This window comes from Hibiscus syriacus, unplaced genomic scaffold (genome assembly GCF_006381635.1).
Source record: "Hibiscus syriacus cultivar Baekdansim isolate YM2019G1 unplaced genomic scaffold, ASM638163v2 tig00110264_pilon, whole genome shotgun sequence".
Taxonomy (NCBI): domain Eukaryota; kingdom Viridiplantae; phylum Streptophyta; class Magnoliopsida; order Malvales; family Malvaceae; genus Hibiscus; species Hibiscus syriacus.
In genome coordinates this window covers 1,940,515-1,965,483 of record NW_024062653.1, presented here as the reverse complement: position 1 = coordinate 1,965,483, position 24,969 = coordinate 1,940,515, and the positions used below count along the sequence as shown (strand labels likewise).

The 24,969-nt window shown below is 35.8% G+C and overlaps 1 protein-coding gene and 2 pseudogenes across 2 annotated transcripts; all 3 read left to right on the top strand.

The window, feature by feature from the left end:
* Positions 1-13,103, top strand: part of LOC120115515 — a 33,629-nt pseudogene extending 20,526 nt beyond the window's left edge.
* Positions 13,104-14,051: 948 nt separating this feature from the next.
* On the top strand, positions 14,052-17,831 carry LOC120115432 (triosephosphate isomerase, cytosolic-like). 2 transcript variants are annotated; one of them, XM_039136156.1, is made up of 10 exons: positions 14,052-14,176; positions 14,408-14,483; positions 15,267-15,390; positions 15,640-15,724; positions 15,863-15,995; positions 16,618-16,712; positions 16,863-16,941; positions 17,394-17,476; positions 17,575-17,649; positions 17,681-17,831. In XM_039136156.1, exons 1-9 carry the CDS (start codon positions 14,138-14,140, stop codon positions 17,623-17,625), a joined length of 765 nt encoding a protein of 254 aa, XP_038992087.1. In that variant the 5' UTR covers positions 14,052-14,137; the 3' UTR covers positions 17,626-17,649; positions 17,681-17,831. The 2 variants fall into 2 exon arrangements, with proteins under 2 accessions (XP_038992087.1, XP_038992086.1); XM_039136155.1 differs by having other exon boundaries at positions 17,575-17,733.
* A 933-nt stretch (positions 17,832-18,764) lies between these two features.
* LOC120115431 lies at positions 18,765-23,891 on the top strand (annotated as a pseudogene).
* The last annotated feature ends 1,078 nt before the right edge of the window (positions 23,892-24,969 follow it).

Sequence of the window (24,969 nt, the reverse complement as noted above, 5' to 3'; positions counted from 1 at the left end):
ACCTCTCTCAAGATTCGAAGTGATGAGATCTCAACTTCATTCGGTAAGATTGCTTCCATCCCATAGACTAAAGAAAAAGGCGTTGCCCCAGTAGATGTTCACACAGTAGTTCGGTATGCATATAAAGCAAAAGGTAACTTCTCATGCCAATTTTTGTAAGTTTCAGTAGTCTTCGTAATGATTCTCTTGATATTCTTATTCGCTGCTTCAACTGCCCTATTCATCTTTGGACGATATGCCACTGAGTTTGCATGCTTGATCTTAAATTGTGCACAAAGTTTAGTCATCATTTTATTGTTCAAGTTCAGAGCATTATCTGTAATGATTCTCTCTGGTAGCCCATACCGGTAGATTATTTCTTTCTTTATAAATTTGCAAACTGTAGACCTCTTAATATTGGCATACGAAGCAACTTCAACCCACTTGGTGAAATAGTCAATTGGCACTAGGATGAAACAATGTCCATTTGATGCTTTTGGTGTGATTGCCCCAATGACGTCTATTCCCCACATAGAAAATGGCCAAGGTGCAATCATTACATATAAAGGCGATGGAGGTACATGAATCTTATCTGTATATACCTGGAATTTATGACATATCCTTGCATAATCAATGAAATCTGTGTGCATGGTGGCCCAATAATACCCATATCTCATTATTTTTCTAGCCATGGAAAGACCACTTGCATGTGTACTACATATCCCACCGTGTACTTCCTTAATGATGCTTCTGGCTTTGCTCGTATTTACACATCTCAATAGCATTTGATCATTGCTTCTTCTGTATAAAGTCTCGTCATCAAGAAAGTATCCAACAACCATTCTTCTCTATGTTCTTTTATTAATCTCAGATGCATTTTGTGGATAGCTTTGATACTTGATATATTGCAAGATATCATAATATCATGGCTTGCCATCTGTTTCTGCTTCCACACTGTAGCAATGTGCAGGAGTTTCATATACTTGCATTTTGATCAGCATCATATCAACTTTTTTAATTGCTTGAAACATCGCAGCTAATGTAGCCAAAGCATCTGCCATTTGATTTTCCTCTCGAGGGAGATAATTGAAGGTGTCTTTCTCAAATTCTTTCACTAATTTGAGGGTAAAAGTTCGGTATTCCAGCAATTTGGGATCTTTTGTTTCCTATTCTCTTCGTAATTGATATACCACTAATGATGAATCTTCGTATATCTTGAGAAATTTAATTTTCCTTTCTATGGATGCCTTCAATCCCATGACACAAGCTTCATATTCCGCCATGTTATTGGTGCAAAAGAACTCCAGTATGCTTGTAAAAGGATAATAGATATTTTCTGGAGAGATCAACACTGCTCCAATTCCTCTTCCCAAGGCGTTGGATGCTCCATCAAAATATAGCTTCCAAAATTCATCATTTGTTCTAACTTCTTCATTCATGGATATGCATAACAAATCTTCATCTGGAAAATTAAAGCTCAGAGACTGATAATTATTGGATACACGACTGGCTAGAAAATTAGCTATGACACTTCATTTTACAGTTTTTTGGTTGACATATACAATATCAAGCTCGGATAATAACATTTGCCATCTAGCCATTTTGCCTGTCAAAGCTGGTGATTCCATTAAGAACTTTAAAGGATCAAGTCTAGATATCAGCCAAGTGGTACGATATAACATGTATTGTCTGAGCCTTCGAGTAACCCACACCAAGGCACAACATAATTTTTGGATTGGTGGGTATCGAATTTCACAATCAGTAAACTTCTTACTCAGATAATAAATTGCTTTTTCTTTTCTTCCAGATTAATCATGTTGTCCTAGTACACATCCCATCGAATTTTCAAAGACTGTCAAATAGAGAATTAACGGTCTATCAGGCACTGGTGATACTAAAATAGGGGCATTGGATAAATATTTCTTAATAATATCCAAAGTTTCTTGACATTCATCATTCCGAACTTCAGGATTGTTCTTTCGAAGTAACTTGAACACTGGATCACATTTGTCAGTTAATTGAGAAATGAACTGAGATATATAATTTAATCTTCCCAAAAAGCCTCAAACTTCTTTTTTTGTATTGGGTGGCAGAAGATCTTGAATTACTTTTACTTTATCTGGATCAATCTCGATTCCTTTTTGGCTGACTACAAATCCCAAAAGCTTCCATGATGTCACCCCAAAAGTGCATTTAGCGGGGTTGAGCTTTAATTGATACTTTCTCAATCTTTGGAAAAGTTTTCTCAAATTTTGAATATGTTATTCTTCAGTTCGAGACTTGGCAATCATGTCATCCACGTATACTTCAATCGCTTTATACATCATGTCATGAAACAAAGTTACCATTGCTCTTTGATACGTTGCCCCTGCAATTTTCAATCCAAATGGCAGTACTTTGTACAGAATGTGCCCCACATGGTTACAAATTTTGTTTTTTCCATGTCCTCAGGGTTTATCTTTATCTGATTATATCCTGAAAAACCATCCATGAATGAAAACCATACATGTTAATATCTCTATAATCTACACATATTCGAACTTTCCCATTCTTCTTTGGTACTGGAACAATGTTGGCTACCCATTCTGGCTATTTCGCTGCCTGTAGGAAAACTGCATTAATCTACTTCATCAATTCCTCTTTGATATGCAATAACATTTATGGCCTCATTCGTCTGAGCTTTTGTTGAACATGTTTGTATTCTGGACTGATCGAAAGTTTATGGACCATTATATCTGTACTCAAACCAGGCATATTTTGATAAGACTAGACGAAGATATCTTTGAACTCTTGTAGGAGATCTATCAATTCTCGTTTTATCTGGGCTGACAAAGTAGTACCAATTTTTACTTCTTTTATTTCTTCATCGGTTCCCAGATTTGCAGTTTCAATTTCTTCTTTGTGAGGTAAGATTTGTTTGTCTTCTTTTTCTATTAGTCTTAACAATTCAGTAGGAACATCACATTCTACTTCATCCTCACACTCATTGATTTCCTCCAGACATATGGGCCGCTCTAAATTTATCTCATGATTAAATTTAGGAATAATCAGGCTATTAACATCGTGACACCTGTAAATTTAAGTCGAACATATTTCTGAAAGGATATAGTAAATTTATGAAATAAATATAAAGAATGAGAAATAATGAATGTAAAAATGTAAAATTTAAAGAATGATTGCCATTTGAGAATTTTAAAGAAACTTCTTATATTGATATTAAGTGAACTTAACAACTGCCCTTACAAGGTAACAAAAACTTTTTATATTCACGGGTTAAAACATTAAGATTAGTTCTGAGTATTACTCTGTTTTAATACTAAAAACTACATGGATATCTTCAGCAGTTCAATTGTTGAGTGTTTCACCAGGAAGACAAGGGCGAATCCCAGCCAAGTATTTGTCAGTCTTGTGGTCATTCGTGATCATGTTGATAAATAATCCTCCCATTGCTTCTTCAACCATGCTTTGATCTTTTGTCAGCTTTTCTTCTTTAAGAGCATTAACAAGCTGTTGTTCTACATTAACCATTCATTCTTATTTAAACGTGGTCTTCAATTGAGGGAAAGACATGCGTTCTCAAGGGATTTCTTCTCCTTTCAACCTTGCATTTCTATCTTTGCATCTTCTTTTCATCTCTTTGTTCATTTGCTAAAAATTTGGCTTAAATCCAAGCCCAAACTGATCTTTCTTCATCTTCATATTTACAGGAACTGAACTTCCCTGAAGATTCTTTCCCAAACCTTTCCCAGTTTTAGTTCCAATGCCTAAAGTCTGTCGTACAGTCATTTTGGTGCAATCAGACAATCTGGGATGTGGAATTTTGCTTTCCTCAGCAATGAAAGTTGCATTGACAAATTCTAAAGCTCAGAAAGAGCATTCGAGAGCATCATCATTGGTTTCGATATACGGAGCATCACTCGTTATAGAGGCAATGATTTCTTCCTCAGCTCCTACGCATATCAGTTGACCATCAACAACGAATTTCAGTTTCTGATGTAACGACGAATGAACAACTCATGCAGAATGAATCCACAGCCTTCCTAATAAATAATTCTATGTAGGGTGTATATCCATTACAATAAAGTCAATATTGTATACAACTGGTCCGATCAGCAGTGGTATTTCTATTTTTCCAAGCACCTCTTTTTGAGTGCCATCAAAAGCTCGCACTATGTTATGATAACTCTTCATGTCCGATTTATCTACTGGCATCCTTTGCAATGTAACCAAAAGCATTAATTTAAGAGCAAATCCATTATCAATTAGTACTACTGGCAATACATGGCCATGACAATGTGTTGTAATATTCAAAACTTTTATTGATCCTATTTCACCTTTCGGTATTTCATCATCAGTGAACGTGATGTAATTATCAGTATGTGCCCCACAATCCTGTCAAGTTTGTTGAGAGATATATCTTCAGGGATAAATGTTTGATTAAGAACTTTTATCAAAGCATTTCTGTGTACTTCTGAATTCATCAACAGATCAAGTATTAAAATTCGCGCTTGTTGTTTATGTAGTTGTTCAACCACACTATATTCGCTATGTTTCAGAAATTTCAAGAATTCTTGTGCTTGTTTTTCTGTTACGGGCTCATTGACTGTTGGCGGGGATTCATCATTAAATACCTTTTGAGGTATCACTGTAGCTTTTCCTTTTCCCTTTGCCTGTTCTGATGTATTCGATGTCTCGGGAGAATAACATCTCCCACTTCTTGTAAAGAATCCGACTTCTCTTACTACTTCAGATGTTGAATCCACACTCTGTATTTTCTCTTCTGCTTTTTCCAGAGAAACAAATCCTCCTACCATTGAAACATTGGTAGTATAATTCCAAGGTACCCTCCGGGTATCCTTATACGGAAATGGTAAAGGAGTAGTAATAACCACTTTCGGCTTTGTTGGTACAAGATTCAATGTAGATGCCTTTACAATGATGATCACGAGATCACTTGTTATCTGCTTAGGTTTAGAATCTTCCGATGCGCAAATGTCATCTTCTCTTTTCCTAGTTCTTCTTCAAATAACTCTATCTCTTTGTTATTCATCAATTTTTGCACCAAATCCCTGAATTCAGGGCATAATTAGATTCCATGTCACTTTTCTTGATGATATTCACAATAATTCTCACCTTCATTATGCTTTAGCTTGAATTGTTGCTGAATCATACCTGATAGGGAGAGTTGTTGAAATATCCAACTAAAGGGGGATTTAATTTCAGAAACATCAGTTTTGGCTTTCCTTCCCTTTTCTTCCTGGATTGCGTTCACGTTTTTATCTCCATGATTTGGCAGCGGATGATTTGATGTAGCTGGTGAATTGAATTCCAGTTTTCCAATATTAATCAAATTTTGGACCATCGTTTTGAATGCCAAATAGTTTTCAGCAGAGTGACCCGTAATTCCGTCATGATAAACACAGTGTGCTTTCACATCGTACCATGGAGGGAATGGTGGTTGCATGGGAATCAACAGATAGAGCCGTATAACATCTGCCTTTAACAGCGAATCATAGATCTCAGCATAGGGTACTGGTAATTGTGTGAAGAAAAGCCTTTCATTTTCCTTGCGAGATCCTCTGGATTCCGTTCGATTAGTATTTGTTTCCTCCTTCTTAACCCTTGGCTGGGTTATCATAACACTTTTCGAGGTATCCTTGTTCTAAGCGTTCGGATTGTTAACTTCATTCTCTTTTTTCTGGTACATGGGTCTTTTGGAACTAGACCCCTCACTTGATTCAATTTTGCCACTTTTCATGACATTTTCAATAAGTTCTCCAGAAATGACCAGATCTGCAAAATTTCTAGTTGTGTTCCCCATTAAATGGCTTAAATAGGGAGTCTTTAAAGTGTGGACGAACATCACTGTGGCTTCTTTTTCTGATAGAGGTGGCTGAACTTGGGCCGCTGTGTCACGCCATCTCTGGGCGTACTGTTTGAATGTTTCATTGTTCTTTTTTTTAAGATTTTGGAGAGTCCATCTATCAGGGACCATATCTGTCACGTGGCGATACTGCTCTAGGAATGCTTTTGCCAGATCCTTCCATGATCTAATGTTGGCTTTGGTCAGTTGAGTATACCACTTTAAGGCTGGTCCTGTCAAGCTATCTTGAAAGTAATGAATTAACAATTTCTCATCTTTCACATGACCTGCCATTCTACGACAAAACATGGTAATATGGGACGAAGGGCATGTAGTACCGTCATATCTCTCAAATTCTGGAATTTTGAACTTGATGGGGATGATTAGGTCCAGGACCAAACTTAATTCGCTGTCGTCAAACCCATAGAATGATTCAGTTACTTCCACGAATTTTATTCTTTCCTCTAAGCTCTTGATCTGTCTGGTCAATTCTTCTTTGGTTTTTTCTTTCTCATTCGACACATTCAAATCTGGAATTAGATGTTCAACATTAAATTCCCCTATCTTCATATCTGATATAAGCGGATTTTTGCTTGAAGAAGCGGGATCCACTTGTTGATTTTCATTAGGTTAGTCTCTTGAAGTGCCGATGTGCGAGCATGGATTTGCACAGGTGTGATGCCAGAATAATAAACCGGTTCCGGCGTGAAACCTAAAGGATACATAGGTTCCTGGTCGAAAGGTACATGATTTTCATGAATTTTTCAAATGGTAGCTTGCTTTCTGAGCATATCTTCTATTTTTTGCATCATACTGTCTTGTGAGTTTGCAATGCTAGCTTCAATTTTCTCTAACTTCATTCTCATTTATGTCTGTTCTTTATTATGCTGTTCCTCGAGACGTTGTATTTTATCCTCCATGATTTTCTTAGTAGCTTGTCTAGTACCGTAGTGATGTTGAATTTCTTGTTTGGCCAGAATAACTGCGATTGAAAATCCTTTTAATATTATTTTTTTGAATTTTATTTAATGAATGTTTATCTTAATGTAAAATAAAAACTATAAAGAAAATAATGCAATGAATAATGAATGTATGCAAAATGCATGTATGCAAAAGGTATTGATCTCAAAAAGTTAATTGTCATAGAACAACTTCCATCGGCATACAAAAGTTTCTTTATAATAGTTCATAACTATAGATACGACATAGCTTTCCTATTAAGCTATATAATTTCTTTCATCATCCATGTCATCTTCTTTCCATACTTAGAAAATGGATGAACGTGATGCTTAATAATCTTTGCTTCAACAGCTAACTCCCCAATATATCTGGTAACTTCGCTCATTTGTACCATGGCCTCGAATACCATACTGCATCTTTCTTCATTTCTTTCTTCAAAGAAGTCAGTAGATTTTTGCCATTGTTCATTAGTTCCCTTGAGAGTCTGCTCTGATTCAGTGATTCTAACTTGATAACAGTGCAGAATTTTTTCAAGATCTCAGATTCATCTTCGTAGTGAAGCATTTTCCTCATAACTCTCTTTAAGATCACTAGGTCCTAGACGAACCTTCTCTTGGAATAATGATTCTTCAAGTTGTAAGATGTAAGCATTAAACTCTGAGTTTTTGTTTCTAGACTGATCCAGATCCTCCTCAAGTTTTGTTCGTGCTTCTTGTGTTCTTTGACTGATTTTTCTGGATTTACACATTCTTGTTTCTATATCGTTACATCCAAGTGCTGACCACTTCTTACTCTACTTTAAGTTTGATGTTGAAATTCTTCCTCTCCAACTCCCATCTTTCTTTTTCAACATCGAACTCTTCAATCCTTTGGCCCCTGACTTCAAGTTCGTCAATCAGATTGTTCATTTCAGATTCAAATCCCTTGAACATGGTGTTTTTCTCATCCTCAAATCTTTCAAGCATGCCGTTCTTCATCTCTTCTAATTCTTTAGCTCGATCGATTTCTTTCTGCATTTCATTCATAATCTCGCGACTTTCAGCTTTGTGTTTCATAATTTGCTTCCTTTTGTCAACCTCAAGATCCTCCATTTTATGCTTTCCTTTCTCAAGGCTTTTGAGTAAACGACTATTATTTCCTTTTAAATCTTCAACTCGGCATTTCTCGATATTCAACTCTTTGGTCATCTGTGTTGTTGCTTTGCTTGATCCTGATGCTCTCCGGGATTTGTGTAGTTCATGGTAATTCTTCTTTAACGTTTTGAACTCACCATCAACTTTTTCTTTGTTTTCCCTCAGCATTGCATATTGTGCTGAATAAAAGTCAACATCGACGCCCAACATAGCTTTATCTCATCTCATTTGTTCTAACTCTTTCGACCAACCTTCTCTTTCTGCTTCAAACTCAGCCCTTAAGATTTCAATCTTTGATGAAACTGATCGAATGCAATATTTCATAGAGATATCATTATTTTAATCTGGTAGAGGAATATTTTCATTTTTCCTGACAGACCTCAATTCCTTATAATCAGGAGTTAACATTACCTTCGCTGCTTTAGCTCGAATACAGAAAGTTATTTTCCAAGCTGTAACGACATCCATGATGTTTCTTTTGTAATTTTTACTATGAAATGCAAACTCAGATGAATGTAATCCAGCAGTAACAAGAACAAATTGACGACCCTCGTACTGCCTTATAACCATAAGTGGTGCATATCCAATTCCTCCCCATAAACCGAGCAGCATCACCCAGTTGTAATCACCACATTTGTAAAAGAATTCCCTTTGAATTTGCCACGGGGGACGCCAAACGATATCGTCACTTTGTAGATTTCGAAGGGCATTGATCCACATATCTTTCGTGACTTCTTTCGGCCATTCTTGCTCCAGAAACTCTTTCAATGGTGAATAGTCCGTACTAAAGCAACGGTATGAAACCTTTTCTGTCCTCCAAAAATAGCTACGGATCCATACATATAACAATGGTGCACATCCCAAAAATCGTCCACCTCCTAGCCTTCTGCAAGCGCTTAACGATCGAAAAGTCTCTGCTAGAATTGCAGAAGCAGGATTGACCCGTTTTGGTAGCTGCTCGAACAAATCTACTACTGCAGCCTCAATGTATCCTAATACTTTCGGGAAGATGACCATACCATATATACCCAGAGCAAAAAGATCAAATCGTACTTTATCATCTGGATAACTCTGTATAATTTCTTTGATGTTGGTCCAAGCAATGCCTTCGCCCTCGCCCTTTTGTTTCGTACGGGCTACTACCCATTCTTCTCGTACTCCTGCAATCTTTGCTAATTTAACTCGGAAAGGTTGAGTTTTAACTGACCTTGAATAAATTCGATTTTCCAAAGCCCTTTCTATATGTAGCAAATTTGTGTACTCTTCAATAATAGGAACCAAATCCTCCTTATTAAAAGTGAAGCAATTATAACCAGGATTCCAGAATTGAATTAGGGCTCGAAGCAAGTTATCATCAACTTCGACATAGAGAAAATATATGATGTCCCATAAGACTGGTAGAACTGTAGCTTTCTATTTGAATCTCAACTCTCCCAAATGCCTTGCAAATCTTGCATATCATTTCTTTTTAGAGAAACTGGAGCATAACTTGCTAACTCGGGTACATAATCATCCTGCAGACTGTCTCCTCTTTGTCTTTGTAAGTCCTTAGACCACTGTCTTACTTCTGAGTTTGGAACTATTTGATTTGAACACTTTTTATCCATAGATGAAGATTTTCCAATGAGACGATTAACTCGAAGTTAAATACCTTTAATCCTTTATGATGATATGCAAACAAAAATAAAAGAACACACAAAAAGAAATGAATTAGTTCACATAATAAAGGAAAATTTTAATTTAATAATAATGTCTACCCAAATATTTCTATTTTAAACATGCTTTCTACATAGTAAATAATTTAAATTCATATGCAATTTATTTAGCAAGAAAATAAATAAATTAATTAATTAAAAGGAAAAAAATAGAAGTTATTTCTCATTTGTGTACACCTATTTTGGACAAAATTTCGGCATGGCTTCAGATCGGAAGAGTTTCTCAGGTTTACTATATGCAGAGTTTCAGTTCTAAGAGTAAAGGTACCCAAATTGTCCTTGTTAGTGCCCCCTTGGGCTGCTAACCCTCAATCCTAGTCCATCACAGACTAAAGTGGATCGAGTTTAATTCGAGGGGATACACTTCTCTATGCCTGACACGGAGAATAAATTCTCACGAAGACATAGAGCATATGAATCCCGAAAGCTACTTGCTAGGTCTGACACAGAGAATAAATTCTCACAAAGACGTCGCTTTCACTCCCACTTAAAAGGGACAAGCTTAATTATAAAGCTTATGTTATGCAATGCAAGTGATGTGTGTGAGGAGAAATGTTCAAACCTCTGACAAACAAATAGATAATAAAATTTAATACTTGAAAATAAAATAAAAGCATTAAAAAAATGATATATATATATATATATAAATTTTTGAAAAGAAAGAATTATAAATTAAATATATAAATTTTTAATTTCTAATTTATAGAGACAATTTATAATTCATTTAAAAGCTTGACCATGTCCCTAGCGGAGTCGCCAAGCTGTCGTAACCGGTTTTCGTCTGGGTACAAAATTTTTACTTGGCGGGAAAAATAATGTAAGTAAATGTTTTTATTGAAATGTTTTGGGAGTCGCCATCGACCTTTTGGGTCAGGTAGGTCGAATACCTAAAAATCATCTTTTAAAAGAGTTTTTAAGAAAACATCAATTAAAAGATAAACTGGTATGCGTATAACCAAAAATTTTAGTAAAAAAAGATTCGTGGTCAATTACGTTTAGGGAAGGATTATTGGTACTTATTAATTATAAATTGTCTCTATTATTTAGAAATTTAAGAATTCAAAGATATATTTAATTCATAATCCTGTTATTTCAAGTTCATTAGTATAATTTTAAGAAAAAATATTAATATATATATAAATAAGATATTTATTTATTTAGAAATATCAGAAAAGGGCTTCTAGGTGCTTTAAGACAGCTCTTTTCTTAATATAAAAAAATAAATAAATATTAAAACATTTATCTAAAAATAATTAAAAAAATATATTAATATATATAATTCATTAAAAATAATATATTTATTTATTTAAAAATATTAGAAAATGGACATCTAGTTGCTTTAAGACTGCCCTTTCTTAATATTGAAAAATAAATATATATTTAAAAATATGATTTTTCTTAAAAGTCAATTTTAAATTTATAGATAGGATTTTAATAGAAAACAAAATAAAAAATATTATTTATTATATATATTTATAATAATAATAATAATTAAATATATTGAAAATAAACATATAAAATTATAACTAAACAGTGACTAAAATAAATAAATTTAAAACTATATATTTAAAATATAAAAGCAATAAAACTTGTAATTAAAAATAAATGAAAATAAAATTAATGACTAAATTATAACATACTAAAATTAAATACCTAATTCATAATTAATTATTTAAAATTACAGGGATTAAACATGCTATTTTTCATTTATTTAATTTAGGGACTAAAATAAAATTATATCAAATTCGTACATCAAATTAAAACAAATTAAAACATGCTATTCGAGTTTAAAATATTAATTAATAAAATTATAAGGGCTAAATCGGTTATTTGCCTAAAATATATATATTTACTATAAAGGACTAAATTATTATAAATTAAAATTAGAATACCAAATTATAATAAATAAAAAACATGCTATAAAGATCAAATTGTAAGTTTTTAAAGTTACAGTGGCAGCAGGAATAGTTTAGCCATGCGTGAAATTACACAAAGGCCCTCACCAAAACTACGTCGTTTTGGTGAGGGTATTTAAACCCTATTATAGTATGCCCTAAGGGTCATTTTCTCATTTGTTCTTTCCTCTTCTCTCTCTAGCTGAGAGAGAAAATTTTTTCTCTGCCTTCTCTCTAAAACATCCGGTCGGCCACCGCACTCCGTTGCCGACCACCACCGCCGACCACCACATACAGTGGCCGGAAATTATATATTTTACCCAAATTAAAGCCCCTATTTTTCTAAAGCTAAATCTGAGGTTATCTTAACCTGAAAATCTACAAAACATCATAGATCTAGCATTTTTACCTTCGACCTTTCGATGTTACGGTGGTGTATGGTGGTTCTGACGACGATGTTAGTCTTTTTGGTAAGTCTCTTTTCCTTCTCGACTTTCTTCCTTCGTTTTGGTTTTTATCCTCCTCGTGGTTGCTTGCTGTCGATTGTGGTTCCCCGATCTTGCCCGTGTTTTTTTTGCAGGTGCAATGAGGCTTTTATAGCCTCGACGAGATGCTCCTCAGACCGGTCACAAGAGTGGAGTCCGGTGAGTCACCAAACCTACGGTGGTGACTCACCGAAGAAAGGCGACATGTGCGGCTGGAATGGCTATTCTGGATGCTTCGACGGGGCATCGTGGCAGCATCAGAGCGACGAGGAGGGGCGGTTATGTGGTAGCTAAGGAGGCAACGTCGCGTGGTCCCTAGGGTATCATAACCCTAGGGTTCTTTCTGGCTCATCAGGGGCCGTTAGATCTCTCCAGATCTAACGGCAGGTGTGGCTGATGGCTGGGATGTAAACCCTAATTGGGATTAGAGTTACACATTTGGGTTGGCTCAGGGTGGGCTTGTAACTGGGTCTGATTAGGCTTCATTTATAATTTGGGCTCCGGGTTATGTAATTTGGGCCTTTAATATAATAAAATTAATAATAATAATAATAATATTAATTTATTAATAATAAAAAAATAATAATCAAATGGAAAAAAACTAGTGTCTTCGGTATGCACAGAATGTCCTTTATGATCACGATGACAAGAGAATCCCACACATAAGGCTGTTTGCCGCAGAGAATATTCCCTCCTTGCAAGAGTTGACTTTCCATTACAACTACATGGTTGACCAGGTTCACGACGTGAATGGTAACTGTTTGAATAGTTTAATGATCATTTTGTAATATTTTGAAAACCACTGTCAAAAATATTATTTTTATATAATTCAATAACCTTTAGTGTATTTTACACAAATTTTGAATGGATGCAATTGAACACGTTAGTACTTTTAGGGTTAAGTACACATATGGTCACTAATTATGTTGAAATGATTTTTTGACCATTAAAGTTACAGAAGTTGTAAAATGATCATTAATTTTGTGATAACTTGATTTTTCTATTCAATTTTGTCTATCTAATTTATCTCAAAACCGCTAATAGTTGTGCATAGGGATGAGAATGAGACCTGAATCTGACGGTTTCTGACTCGATCCGATCGCGTCGGGCTTTTTAAAAATATTCGGGTTTGGGTGGGGTCGGATTTTTTTAACGGTGGTATTCGGGTCGTATTCGGGTTTAAGGTGAAAAAATATCTGACCCGATCCGAAAAATAATTTTACCTTATATATTTTAGAATAATTACAATAATACCCCTATGTATATTAATTTTTTCAATTAAATCACTATTTTTATTGAATAAAAATAATATTTTTTATTATTCGGGTCGAGTCGGGTTCAGATTTTATCTCAAAAAATTTGATCTGGTGAAGGGTATATATTATGCGGGTCAAGTCGAATTTCGAGTGGAGAAATCATTGTTCTGGGTCAGACAAAAAATTCGACCAAACCAATCCCATGCCCATCCCTAGTTATGCATGATTCCAACAAAACTACCAACAACTACATATAACTCACCACAGAAGGCAACTTTAATAAAACCATTTTTATCTAGAGATCACTTTATGAAACATTTCATATTATGATTATTTCTTAATATTAATTTTTTACACAATATTTTATCTAGCAAGATTCATATATATAGCTTATCCAAAAAAAATTCATATATATAAAAAATAAAATAAATATTTTTTTAAAAAATGTCAACCACACTCACCACAGTGGTGCATGACCCATGATGCAAGGAAAAGAGGAACGAGTATTTGGTTGGTGGAAGTTTAATGTTAGCCTCTCAGGTGATGACGTGGCCTCTACACTCTCCTTCAGGCTTCACCTGACTTTGCACCTAATCCCGTGGGGCACACGAAACACCCGCCTTGGAGATCCGAAAACCCGATCCGAAATACTATTTTACTTAATTATCTCTTATCTCTCTTCTAAGAATATCCGAATATATTGGATATAATAGTACTTTCATATCTGGACCAAGCTCCTTTTTCTCTCTTTTATATATCAATCCAGAAGGCATCAAAGCCTAGGCAAAGATTCTATTTCGAGAGCACTGGTGATATTCGTGATCGACCAGAAACAAAATTTTAAATTAAATATGGGAAGGAAGTTCTTCGTCGGCGGAAACTGGAAATGCGTGGGTTTTTCCTTCTCATTTTTCATTTTTTTTATTTTATGGGATAATTTCTATACCTTGATCGTGATTAGTATCTCATGATCTATTTTCTGTTTGGTTCCGAGGAAAATCAATGTTAGATTTACGCTATTATTATTATTTCATTGTAATAGAATTAAGTTATTAATTTCATGCAAGATCTTCAATAGTGAACTGATGTTTAATTTGAAGCAATGAATTATTTTTTTGTAGAATGGAACTACTGAAGAAGTGAATAAGATCGTGAGTACTTTGAATGCTGGAGAGGTTCCTTCTCAGGATGTTGTTGGTAAGCTAATGGATTAATTTTTTTTTTTTGAATTGAATTTGGATGTTTGTATTTCAAATGATGGATTTAGAGTTCAAAGATAGAATATATCGTGTAATAATGTGCGTTCAAATGTAACATTCATGATTAGTTTTTCTAAGTCATGAATTTGTTGGATGACTCATTATTCAGCGGTGAATCTGAAATACTTGTGGTAATTTTGAATTTGAGGCTCATGTTTTGTACCTTTAGAAATATAATCATATCGAATTTTGATTAATCACACATTATGCAGGGGAATTCCTCCTCACATTTTATAAGAAATTCAGAACAGAAAATTCATGTTGCCAAATGTAGCGTTAAAAGGTTTATCTTTGTACTTGATTTGTTGTACTGCAGTTTCTTTTCTTTTTTCAAGGAGCCATGCCACACTGCAGTAAGCTTTCAGTATTGAAATAGTGATGGAAACCATAAAGCTATTGACAAAGTGTTGTCGATTTACCTTTTTTATTTTCTTAGAAATCTAAAAATAGAGTATGCTTCCTGTATCTACTCTATTCCTTAATTCTTTTTTCATTTTTCTTTAGGGTTAATTTAATATACAGTTACCTAGCAGTTTTTTTCCTTTACTGATTTCCTTAATAAGAATTGAATTTTGTAATTAGATCAGTAGTGTTTTGCCTCTTGTGTTGTTGTACTTGTTCTTTTCTTTGCTACAATTAGTTTCTCTTTTATTGTTATCAAAAGTCAAAAGAGATGATACAGTGGATGGCTAATTCGGAGTAATATGCTATCCTTATACAGAGGTTGTGGTTAGCCCTCCATTTCTGTTCCTTCCTTTGGTCAAAACTTCACTGAGGCCTGATTTTCATGTTGCTGCACAAAATTGTTGGGTCAAGAAAGGAGGTGCTTTCACTGGTGAGGTTAGGTACGCACTCATTTCCTTTCCACTATTAATTGCCTTTAGTCTTTCATTCAATTTTCTTTGTTGCTTAAGCAAACTTTTTGTGTCAGTTTTATGTTTCCTACAAACAAATGTGATATTGGCTGTCAAAGAAAGGATGTGTGCGTGTATATATAAATATATTTAAATGTGTATTGGTCAAATGCTTCACTTGAGTGGAATATGATACAACCATTTGTTTCCTTAAGCTAAAAATTCCTGTTTATTTCTCAGTGCCGAGATGCTTGTCAATTTGAGCGTTCCTTGGGTTATTATTGGTCATTCTGAGAGGAGACTTATTTTGAAGGAGTCAAATGAGGTAAATTGTGTTCGATCAGACTATTAATACATCTGTTATATTCCTATTGGTAATTATAGTTTGAATTTTGCTCATTTTTACCTGTGAGTTAAACTTTCAGCATTTTGTTAACTTGCAATTTTTGTTCTTTGGTTTTAGTTCGTCGCAGATAAGGTTGCTTATGCACTTTCTCAAGGCTTGAAGGTGATAGCTTGTATTGGGGAAACACTTGAGCAACGTGAAGCAGGATCCACCATGGCGGTTGTTTCTGAACAAACTAAAGCAATTGCAGGTATGCATTTTAATTCCTTCATTACATTTATAAAGCCTTTAGTGTAATTGTTTTGGTGATTATTCTATATTTACATATATATGTCAATGCATTTTAATTCCTTCATTACATTTATAAAGCCCTTAGTGTAATTGTTTTGGTGATTATTCTATATTTACATATATATGTCAAGGTAGGAGGCCCTTTTAGTTGCTCTGTGTTGCTAGCATTTTTTTAATTATTTAGATGCTATCTTTGTTCTATATCCCATACATTTTTTGCGACGATTTGTTTGAATGACTTGTTCTCACATCTTTTGTGAGAAGTCTATTTTGAACATGTAAACATTATAATATTTCATGTCTTTCTGCATTGTACTCGTTGTCATGTAAGGCTTGTTGATGCATATTTCTCTATTTTTTGTATCGGACTGCATATTTACCTAGTGTCGTATATTTTTTCTTTTCTTTTCATTTCAAAATATTGTCTGTGTATGACTGTTCCATTGATCTTCATGTGAAAGTAAGTCGTTACTCACCATGCTCTCTTAACAAATGCTGCTGCTTTTGCATCACTTAAATGAGTGCTAACTGCTACAAAATCTAAGCATATGGCTGGTTTCCTCTGTAATTCCCAATGGCAGCAAAAATATCAAACTGGACAGATGTTGTTTTGGCTTATGAGCCAGTGTGGGCCATTGGAACTGGGAAGGTTGCTACTCCAGCTCAAGCTCAGGAAGTAAGTTAGGCGTTTTTATTTTATAACCTTATCATTGTGTTTTTTATTTTCTTTTATGATTTATACAATTTATATTTGTTAGGTCATAATTTCCATTTAATTTCTAGGGATGATTATGATCGTCTTATACATGATTTTCCTTTCTGATAGGTACATTTTGAGTTGAGGAAATGGCTTCAAGCAAACGTTAGTCCTGATGTTGCCGCATCAACCCGGATTATTTATGGAGGTCTTTCACATTATCCATTTACTCTCGCCTGTAATATTTATTAGTATGTACTTTGACTTGCCTGTATCCACTTTAAAGAAGCAAGGGACAGAACTTGTCTGTAGACATGAGTTAACATGGTCAACGATCTCATTCAAAGCAAGTTGATCAAGATGCAGTGTTAAAATAACATTGTTATGATTTCAACCTTAGTTTCTTGTAGGGTGGAGAAATTGAAGCTTATCGGCTTTTAGATTAGGAGGTTTATTGGAAGAAATCACTAGAGTACCGCTTTTAGCTCCAACATCACCTCAGATTCCCATCTTGGTTCATAGGGAAATCATTAGTGGTTCATGCAACTGGCATGACTCTCTCATTATTGTTTTTTGATGGAGTAGAATATCCAAATTCAAGCTTCGTTTTCTTCCCCGTTTCTTGCCTTCGTTATGAACTGGATGCCCCATTATTTTCAGGGTCTGTTACCGCTGCAAACTGCAAGGAACTAGCCGCTCAACCGGACCTAGATGGTTTCTTGGTCGGTGGAGCTTCACTCAAGGTAAACACTATCGTTCCTTCTCCTCTCCTCTCTTTGTCGTAGTCCCTTCTGTTCTATTATGGGTTTGTTCTTATTGTTTTACGGTGTATTATCGGCAGCCGGAGTTCATTGACATTATAAAGTCCGCTGAGGTGAAGAAGAATGCCTAAGGTCTGATTTAAGAGTACTTGCAGGCGCTTTTGTTTGGGAATGCAGAAGGTAGAGGATCTGTTACGTAATAAGAGTTTCTTTTTAATGAATACCAACTTTTAAGGAAATAATAATTCATACCAGCACCTTAAACTGGATTTTTATGTACTATTATTAATCAGTATGTTTTACAATTTCCCGAGCAATGCAATTTTTACTTGAATAAGTTTTATTCCCATGATTAATCAATATGTTTTACAATATCATGCTTTGCCTAGTTAGAATAAAATAAATCAAAAGAAAAGAATGAAAAATTAATTGATAATAAAAAAAATTATTACGAAATGAAATTTCCTTTCTCTTTCTTGAGAACGAGTTATAATAACCTTAAGGATACTATCACATGTAATGTGATATTTTAAAAATGTCCAATGTGATGTATATATTTTTTATTAAAAAAAACACATTTAAATAAAACAAGGAAAAGAGCACAAGTAATAGATGGCAAGAGCTCAACCCAAAACAAACAATTCTCCTGAGCCCAATAGACTTATTGATTGGGTTTCTCTTTCGGATATCTTTTGCAATCATCGTAAATACCAAACTCATCATCTTTAGTCACTTTATCGATTCAAATTCTCGTAAAATATATTTAAAATTCATGAAATTAAACGCAAAACCATTACTATTAGGGTTTGTGGATTTTCAAAAACAAGAATAATATACTTCAAATTAGCCTCATCAAACGATTGTCGGAGGATATTGAAGCACTTGATATACATTTAAATGTATCTTCATTGATTTTAAATGAGTTTTATAAAAAATAAATACGAAAAGAAAAAGATTAGTGAAATATAAAAATTACATTATCAATCTTATCACAAATGATGACCGATAATAAGTAAAAAATCGACTAACAACAATGATTAGAGGAGTTGAGAATTTTTTATAAGAAAAAATAATCACGTTATCATGTTGTTAACAATTTAGTGATTCAATAGTTAAATTGAAATATAAACTAAAATTTAGTTCTAAAGTTTAAGACAAAATGTAATATACAACTTAAAGTTTATGGACTAGTTTTGTAGCTTACCCTAAAATAAAGAATACAAAATGTTTTAAAAAGAGAAACACGTAATCAATTTTCCCTTGCGCATAAAGCAGAGAGAGCAAGGAAAGGGGAATCGTGTTCGCGCATTGAAGAAACTAAGTGGCGATTCCAGTTCAAAATGTTCATAGTTTTTTGTTTATAATTTCTTTTTATTTTATTTCATAGCGTTGATTATTCCCTTCGCTTCGTTTGTTTGCAAATCCCTAATTTTTTTCTGTTGGTTCTGCTTATAGCCTGAGGAGTTGGTTTTATTTTTCGGGTTTTCTTGGCAATGGAAGATTCAGAAAAAAAGAGGCATCGTGAGAGGAGGGATAGGGATAGGGATAAGGAATGGCGTCGTTCCGAGAGAGAGGAGCGGTGATTCCGATAGAGAAAAGGAAAGGGACAAGGAAAAGCATCGAGAACGGCGTCGTTCTGAGAGGGAGAAGAGCAGTGATTCCGATAGAGAAAAGGAGCGGGAAAAAGAAAAGCATCGAGATCGGCGTCGTTCTGAGAGAGAGAAGAGCAGTGATTCTGATAGAGAGAAGGAGAGGGAGAAAGAAAAACACCGTGAAAGAGGGAGGGAAAGGAAAGACAGGGAACGGGAGAAAGAGAAGGAGAGGGAAAGAGCAAGGGAGAAGGAAAGGGAAAAGCGTGAAAGGGAAAGGGAAAGGGAAAGGGAAAGAGAAAGGGAAAAACAAAGGGAGAGGGAAAGAGAAAGGGAAAGAGAAAGGGAAAGAGAAAGAGAAAGAGAAAGGAAGTTAAGGAAAAGGGAGAAGCGGAGGGAGTATGACAGTGATGATAGTAAGGAGGAGAAAGATCGACATAGGAAGCGTCGAAGGAGGGAGCAGGATGATGACGATGAGGCTAATAATGATTATAAGGAGAGGGATAGCAAATCGAACAGAGGAGAAAGTCCGGTTAGGAAAATGAGCAGAGAAGAAGAGACGGAGAAGAAGGGGAAGAAAAGTAGGGAGGAGGAGATGGAAGACGGACAACTTAAATTGGATGAGGAGATGGAGAAAAGGAGGAGGAGGGTTCAAGAATGGCAAGAGTTGAGGAGGAAGAAGGAAGAGGCAGAGAGGGAAAAACGCGGGGAAGGGAATGCTGTGGAGGAGGAGGAGCCTAAGGTTGGTAAGGCTTGGACTCTCGAAGGGGAATAGGATGACGATGAAGTCGGATCTCCCGTGAAACTTGAGACATATATGGATGTGGATGATAACGATAATTCTAATCCAGATGGTAAGGAAACTGGAGATGTGATTGAAGATGGGAATTCTGAGAATGGAAAAGATAAAATGGTTGTTGACCAAAACGGGGGTAATGAGGTTGCCACGGATGAAGATGAAATCGATCCATTAGATGCGTTTATGAATTCAATGGTGTTACCTGAAGTTGAGAAGCTAAGTACAGCAGTTGATCCTCCTCCTAGTGGTAATAATGGGAATTTGAAGAATGACAAAAAGGATGGCTTGAGTAATGGTGGACTGCAGCAGCCAAAGAAAGGCTCGAACAAGGCACTTGGGAGAGTCATTCCTGGGGAAGATTCGGATTCAGAGTACGGAGATATTGAGAATGTTGAAGAGAATTTAGAAGATGAAGATGATGATGAGTTTATGAAAAGGGTAAAGAAGACAAAAGCTGAGAAACTATCGATTGTTGACCGCACAAAGATTGATTATAAGCCTTTCAGGAAAATTTTCTATATTGAAGTTAAGGAGATCTCTAGAATGACATAAAAGGAAGTGACTGCTTACAGGAAGGAATTGGAACTGAAGATACATGGAAAGGATGTGCCGAAACCAATCAAAACCTGGCATCAAACTGGACTAACAAGTAAAATATTAGAAACAATAAGGAAGCTCAATTATGAGAAGCCAATGCCAATTCAAGCTCAGGCGTTGCCCATAATTATGAGTGGTCGAGACTGCACCATTGCTTTTGTGCTACCTATGCTAAGGCATATTAAAGATCAGCCACCTGTAGTAGCTGGAGATGGACCTATTGGACTCATTATGGCACCTACAAGGGAGCTTGTCCAGCAAATTCACAGTGACATAAAGAAGTTTACCAAGGCAATGGGAATCAGATGTGTTCCTGTGTATGGAGGTTCTGGTGTTGCCCAGCAGATTAGTGAATTAAAGCGGGGAACAGAGATTGTTGTATGTACTCCAGGTAGGATGATTGATATACTTTGTACCAGAGGGGGAAAAATTAGCAATCTGCGTAGAGTGACATATTTTGTTCTGGATGAAGCTGACAGAATGTTTGATATGGGTTTTGAACCTCAAATTACTAGAATTGTTCAAAATATTCGACCTGATCGCCAAACTGTGCTATTTTCTGCCACTTTCCCTCGCCAGGTTGAGATTTTGGCTCGTAAAGTGTTGAATAAACCTGTTGAAATACATGTTGGTGGGAGAAGTGCTGTGATCAAGGATATAACTCAGTCGGTCGAGATGAGGCCATAAAGTGAAAGGTTCCTAAGATTGTTAGAACTTCTCAGTGAATGGTATGAGAAGGGGAAAATTCTGATTTTTGTCCACACCCAAGAAAAGTGTGATGCTTTGTTCAGGGACTTGCTCAAACATGGTTATCCTTGCCTGTCACTTCATGGGGCCAAGGATCAGACTGATTGGGAATCCACCATATCTGATTTTAAGAGCAACTTCTGCAATTTGTTGATTGCAACAAGTGTTGCAGCTAGGGGTTTAGATGTAAAGGAGCTCGAATTAGTGATTAATTTTGATGTTCCAAATCATTATGAAGATTATGCTCACCGTGTTGGCCGGACTGGTAAAGCTGGGCTCCGAGGATGATGCAAGATATGCACCAGATCTTGTAAAAGCTTTAGAACTCTCTGAGCAAGTTGTTCCCGATGACCTGAAAGCTCTTGCTGATGGCTTTATGGCTAAAGTAAATCAGGGACTTGAGAAGGCCCATGGAACAGGTTATGGTGGAAGTGGTTTTAAATTCAATGAAGAGGAAGATGAAAAGAGAAAAGCAGCAAAGAAAGCGCAAGCAAAAGAATACGGGCTTGAGGAAGACAAGTCAGATTCAGAAGATGAAGATGAAGGGGTGCGGAAGGCAGGTGGTGACATATCACAACAGACAGCCCTTGCTCAGATAGCTGCCATGGCTGCTGCCTCCAAAGCTAGTACTGGTTTGATGCAGAATCCTCTATCTTCTGCTCAACTGCTTCCCAATGCAGCATTGCCTATTTCTCTTCCTGGTGTACTTGGTGTGTCAATACCGGGCACTGCAGCAGTTGTTCCTGTTAGTGGGTTGCCTGGTCTTCCAAATGAAGAGGCTGCTTGAAAAGCTGCACTGCAAGCTGCTCTCAATTTACAGCATAACTTAGCGAAGATTCAAGCTGATGTTATGCCTGAACATTATGAAGCTGAGTTGGAGATTAATGAATTTCCCCAAAATGCTCGATGGAAGGTTACCCACAAGGAAACACTGGGCCTATTGGAATGGACTGGAGCTGCCATTACTACAAGGGGCCAGTATTTCCCACCTGGTCGGATCCCAGGACCAGGAGAACGAAAGCTTTACTTGTTCATTGAGGGATCTTCCGAGCTATCTGTTAAGAGAGCCAAGGCAGAACTGAAACGTGTACTGGAAGACATCTCACATCAGTCCTTACAACTTCCTGGCGGGACTCAACCAGGCAGATACCAAGTTCTGTAGATGTAAGAATTCATCCAACTTATTATATGTTAAATTCTCTTCAACAAGTTCTTTGTAGATCTGCATTGTCACTCATGGTCAAGTTTTCTCTCTTGAATGGTTTGTGAGTTGCTTTAAAGTTTAAACGTGTAGTAAGGTGATCAAATAGGATTAGAGTATGGAATCTAACAAAAAGAAAACTGTAATTGTTCTGATGTGATAGTCAAATAGGATTAAAGTATGGAACCTAACATATTTATTATAGGCAAGCTGAATTGGTCCCGACTTTATGTTCGGTACAACGAGTGAACTAGTAAACTACGCGCCCAACTCTTGCATGGATTGTTGGATTTGTGGTCGGACTTGTCTTTCAGACCCAATAATCAATCTTCCTGATGGCGATACTCTTCGTGTGAATCAAGATGCATCCTTTATGGGGTATGAAACTAACCGATATTTGTCAAGTAAAATTAGCCATAATTGTAGTGCTATTGTTTGAAAGGGAAAAATCAATGATGAGCTTAAGGCGGTATGGTAATTAATTGGTGTCATTTTTGAACGAGGCAAAGTAATTTGGTAGATACTTGATTAATGTCACTGATGACCATGGCGAAGTAATTTGGTGCAAAATACAGTCATCTGGATAAAGCGAATATAACAGGATGTGAAATAAGAACAATGTGATATGCATCAGATAAGTTCTATCATTTTATATGTCAATGACTGATTTCTTTGTTTTATTTCTAGATGCTTGATTTAATCCCCTGTCAATCAAGTGAGAGCTTATGACCTGCATAAGTTGTTTCTCTTTGATTTATGTTTCGACCGTCAAATCCCGATATTTGAGACTCAAACTATTCTTAAAATAAAACTTTTAATAATTTTGATCGCTTTCGTTTGCCATATATATGTTGTTATTTGGTTAACTTCATAAACCTTATGTGGAATAAAAAATGAATATGTTGTTTCATATTGTTGCCATTTGCTTATTTAGTCGCTCATATGATATTTCAGTAGTTTCCTTATTCTTTCTGTTGAGATCTTATTCTATTTTATTTTTCAATTTCTGATCGCAGAGATAAATCTGTTTCTAGGTCTCACCTTTATGGGAGGAACTATCGCAAAAGTACTAGCTGATAAGGGCTGATTTTCTTATGTTCGTGGTTAATCTCTGTTGAGATTCATTTAATACTGGCAATTAACAAGGGTTCTTTTCTTCCTTTTCGTTCTATTGTTTTTCAGGCCTGAGAAGTAATGGACTATTGCAAAAATACTAGCTGATAAAAGCTGATTTTCTTATGTTCATTCTGATGCATTGCCTCGTGTTTACCTGGCCTCGGATTCACTAGTCCTTTAGTCAATTTCATATGGATTGTGCCTTGAATCCTGCTTCAGTCCTTGCTCGAGAACTTGGTGTAACCAAAAGTCAAATAGTGGAATGAGATGCTTTATTTCCAGAACCATATGATATGATGGAGTTTCTTTCTTTTATAGTCAATAGTGTTTGATGATGTTTCTATATTATTAATTTCCCTTTTGATGTGGAAGATGATGAATTTTTTTTTCATGTCTTAGGTGTTACTGAAAACATTTTGCCCCCTAATGCGAACTTCCTTGCTATCTCGGAAGGATCAATCTGAGATTGCATTTTGGTTTTAAAAGATGTGGATGTCCTGGATCCTTGGGAAGTTCTTACTTTATCCATACTTTGTTCTTAACTTGAGTTTTTTCCCCTTTCTTGAAGGTAATATATATGTTAGATCTGATTCCTATCTGAAGTTGTGAACAGCATATAGCAAATGCCGGCTGGGTTGGGATTTGATTTGTGTGTCATCAGAATAGATGATTACGTGTGGAGATCACCTTCTTTATCGGGAAGGGAAAGAAATAAAAATGATGGCCGGGTTTGTCGGACAAACGGATAGGAGCATCTCCAAGGAAAAGCCATCGATGGTGCATGGTAGGTTGATGTTTTTGGATCCCCATAATAACTCTGCTCTTTTTACGTCTTGTGTGAAATGTTCGGTGCATTATGCTTATATTGTTATTGTAACAAGCATCTATTATTTTTCGAGTGAATGCGTTCAGAATTGTGTTGCACGATACCGTACTAGTAAATTTGAGATTCGAACAAGCATTTTTGGGACTGCACTTGTTCCTGCTTTTTGTTTGCTAACTGCAACAAGCACCTTGGTGATTTTTTGTTTAATGTTCCGATGGCAGTGGAGGGCATCGAATTGGGCAGATATTGTTTTGGCCAATTGGCCTGTGTGGGCGATTAGTAGTTAGAAGTTTGCTGCACCATCTCGAGCTCCACAGAAGCTAGGTGAGGCCAAATGGCCTGTGTGGGTGATTAGTACTTAGAAGTTTGCCGCACCATCTCGAGCTCGACTGAAGCTAGGTGAGTGGGAAGAGTTATATTTTAATATCAAAATCACTCGGTTCTGTTTAATCATGTCTTTTATACTATCATTTGTAGATCGGTCTCCCGTATTATGCATTCAGACTCCTCGCGGTTGAATTTTCTGACTCAAATTAGTTGGTTAAAGTGTTCAGATTAAGAGATCTGTGTTTCCCGTCTTGTTGATGTGCCTCCACAGAC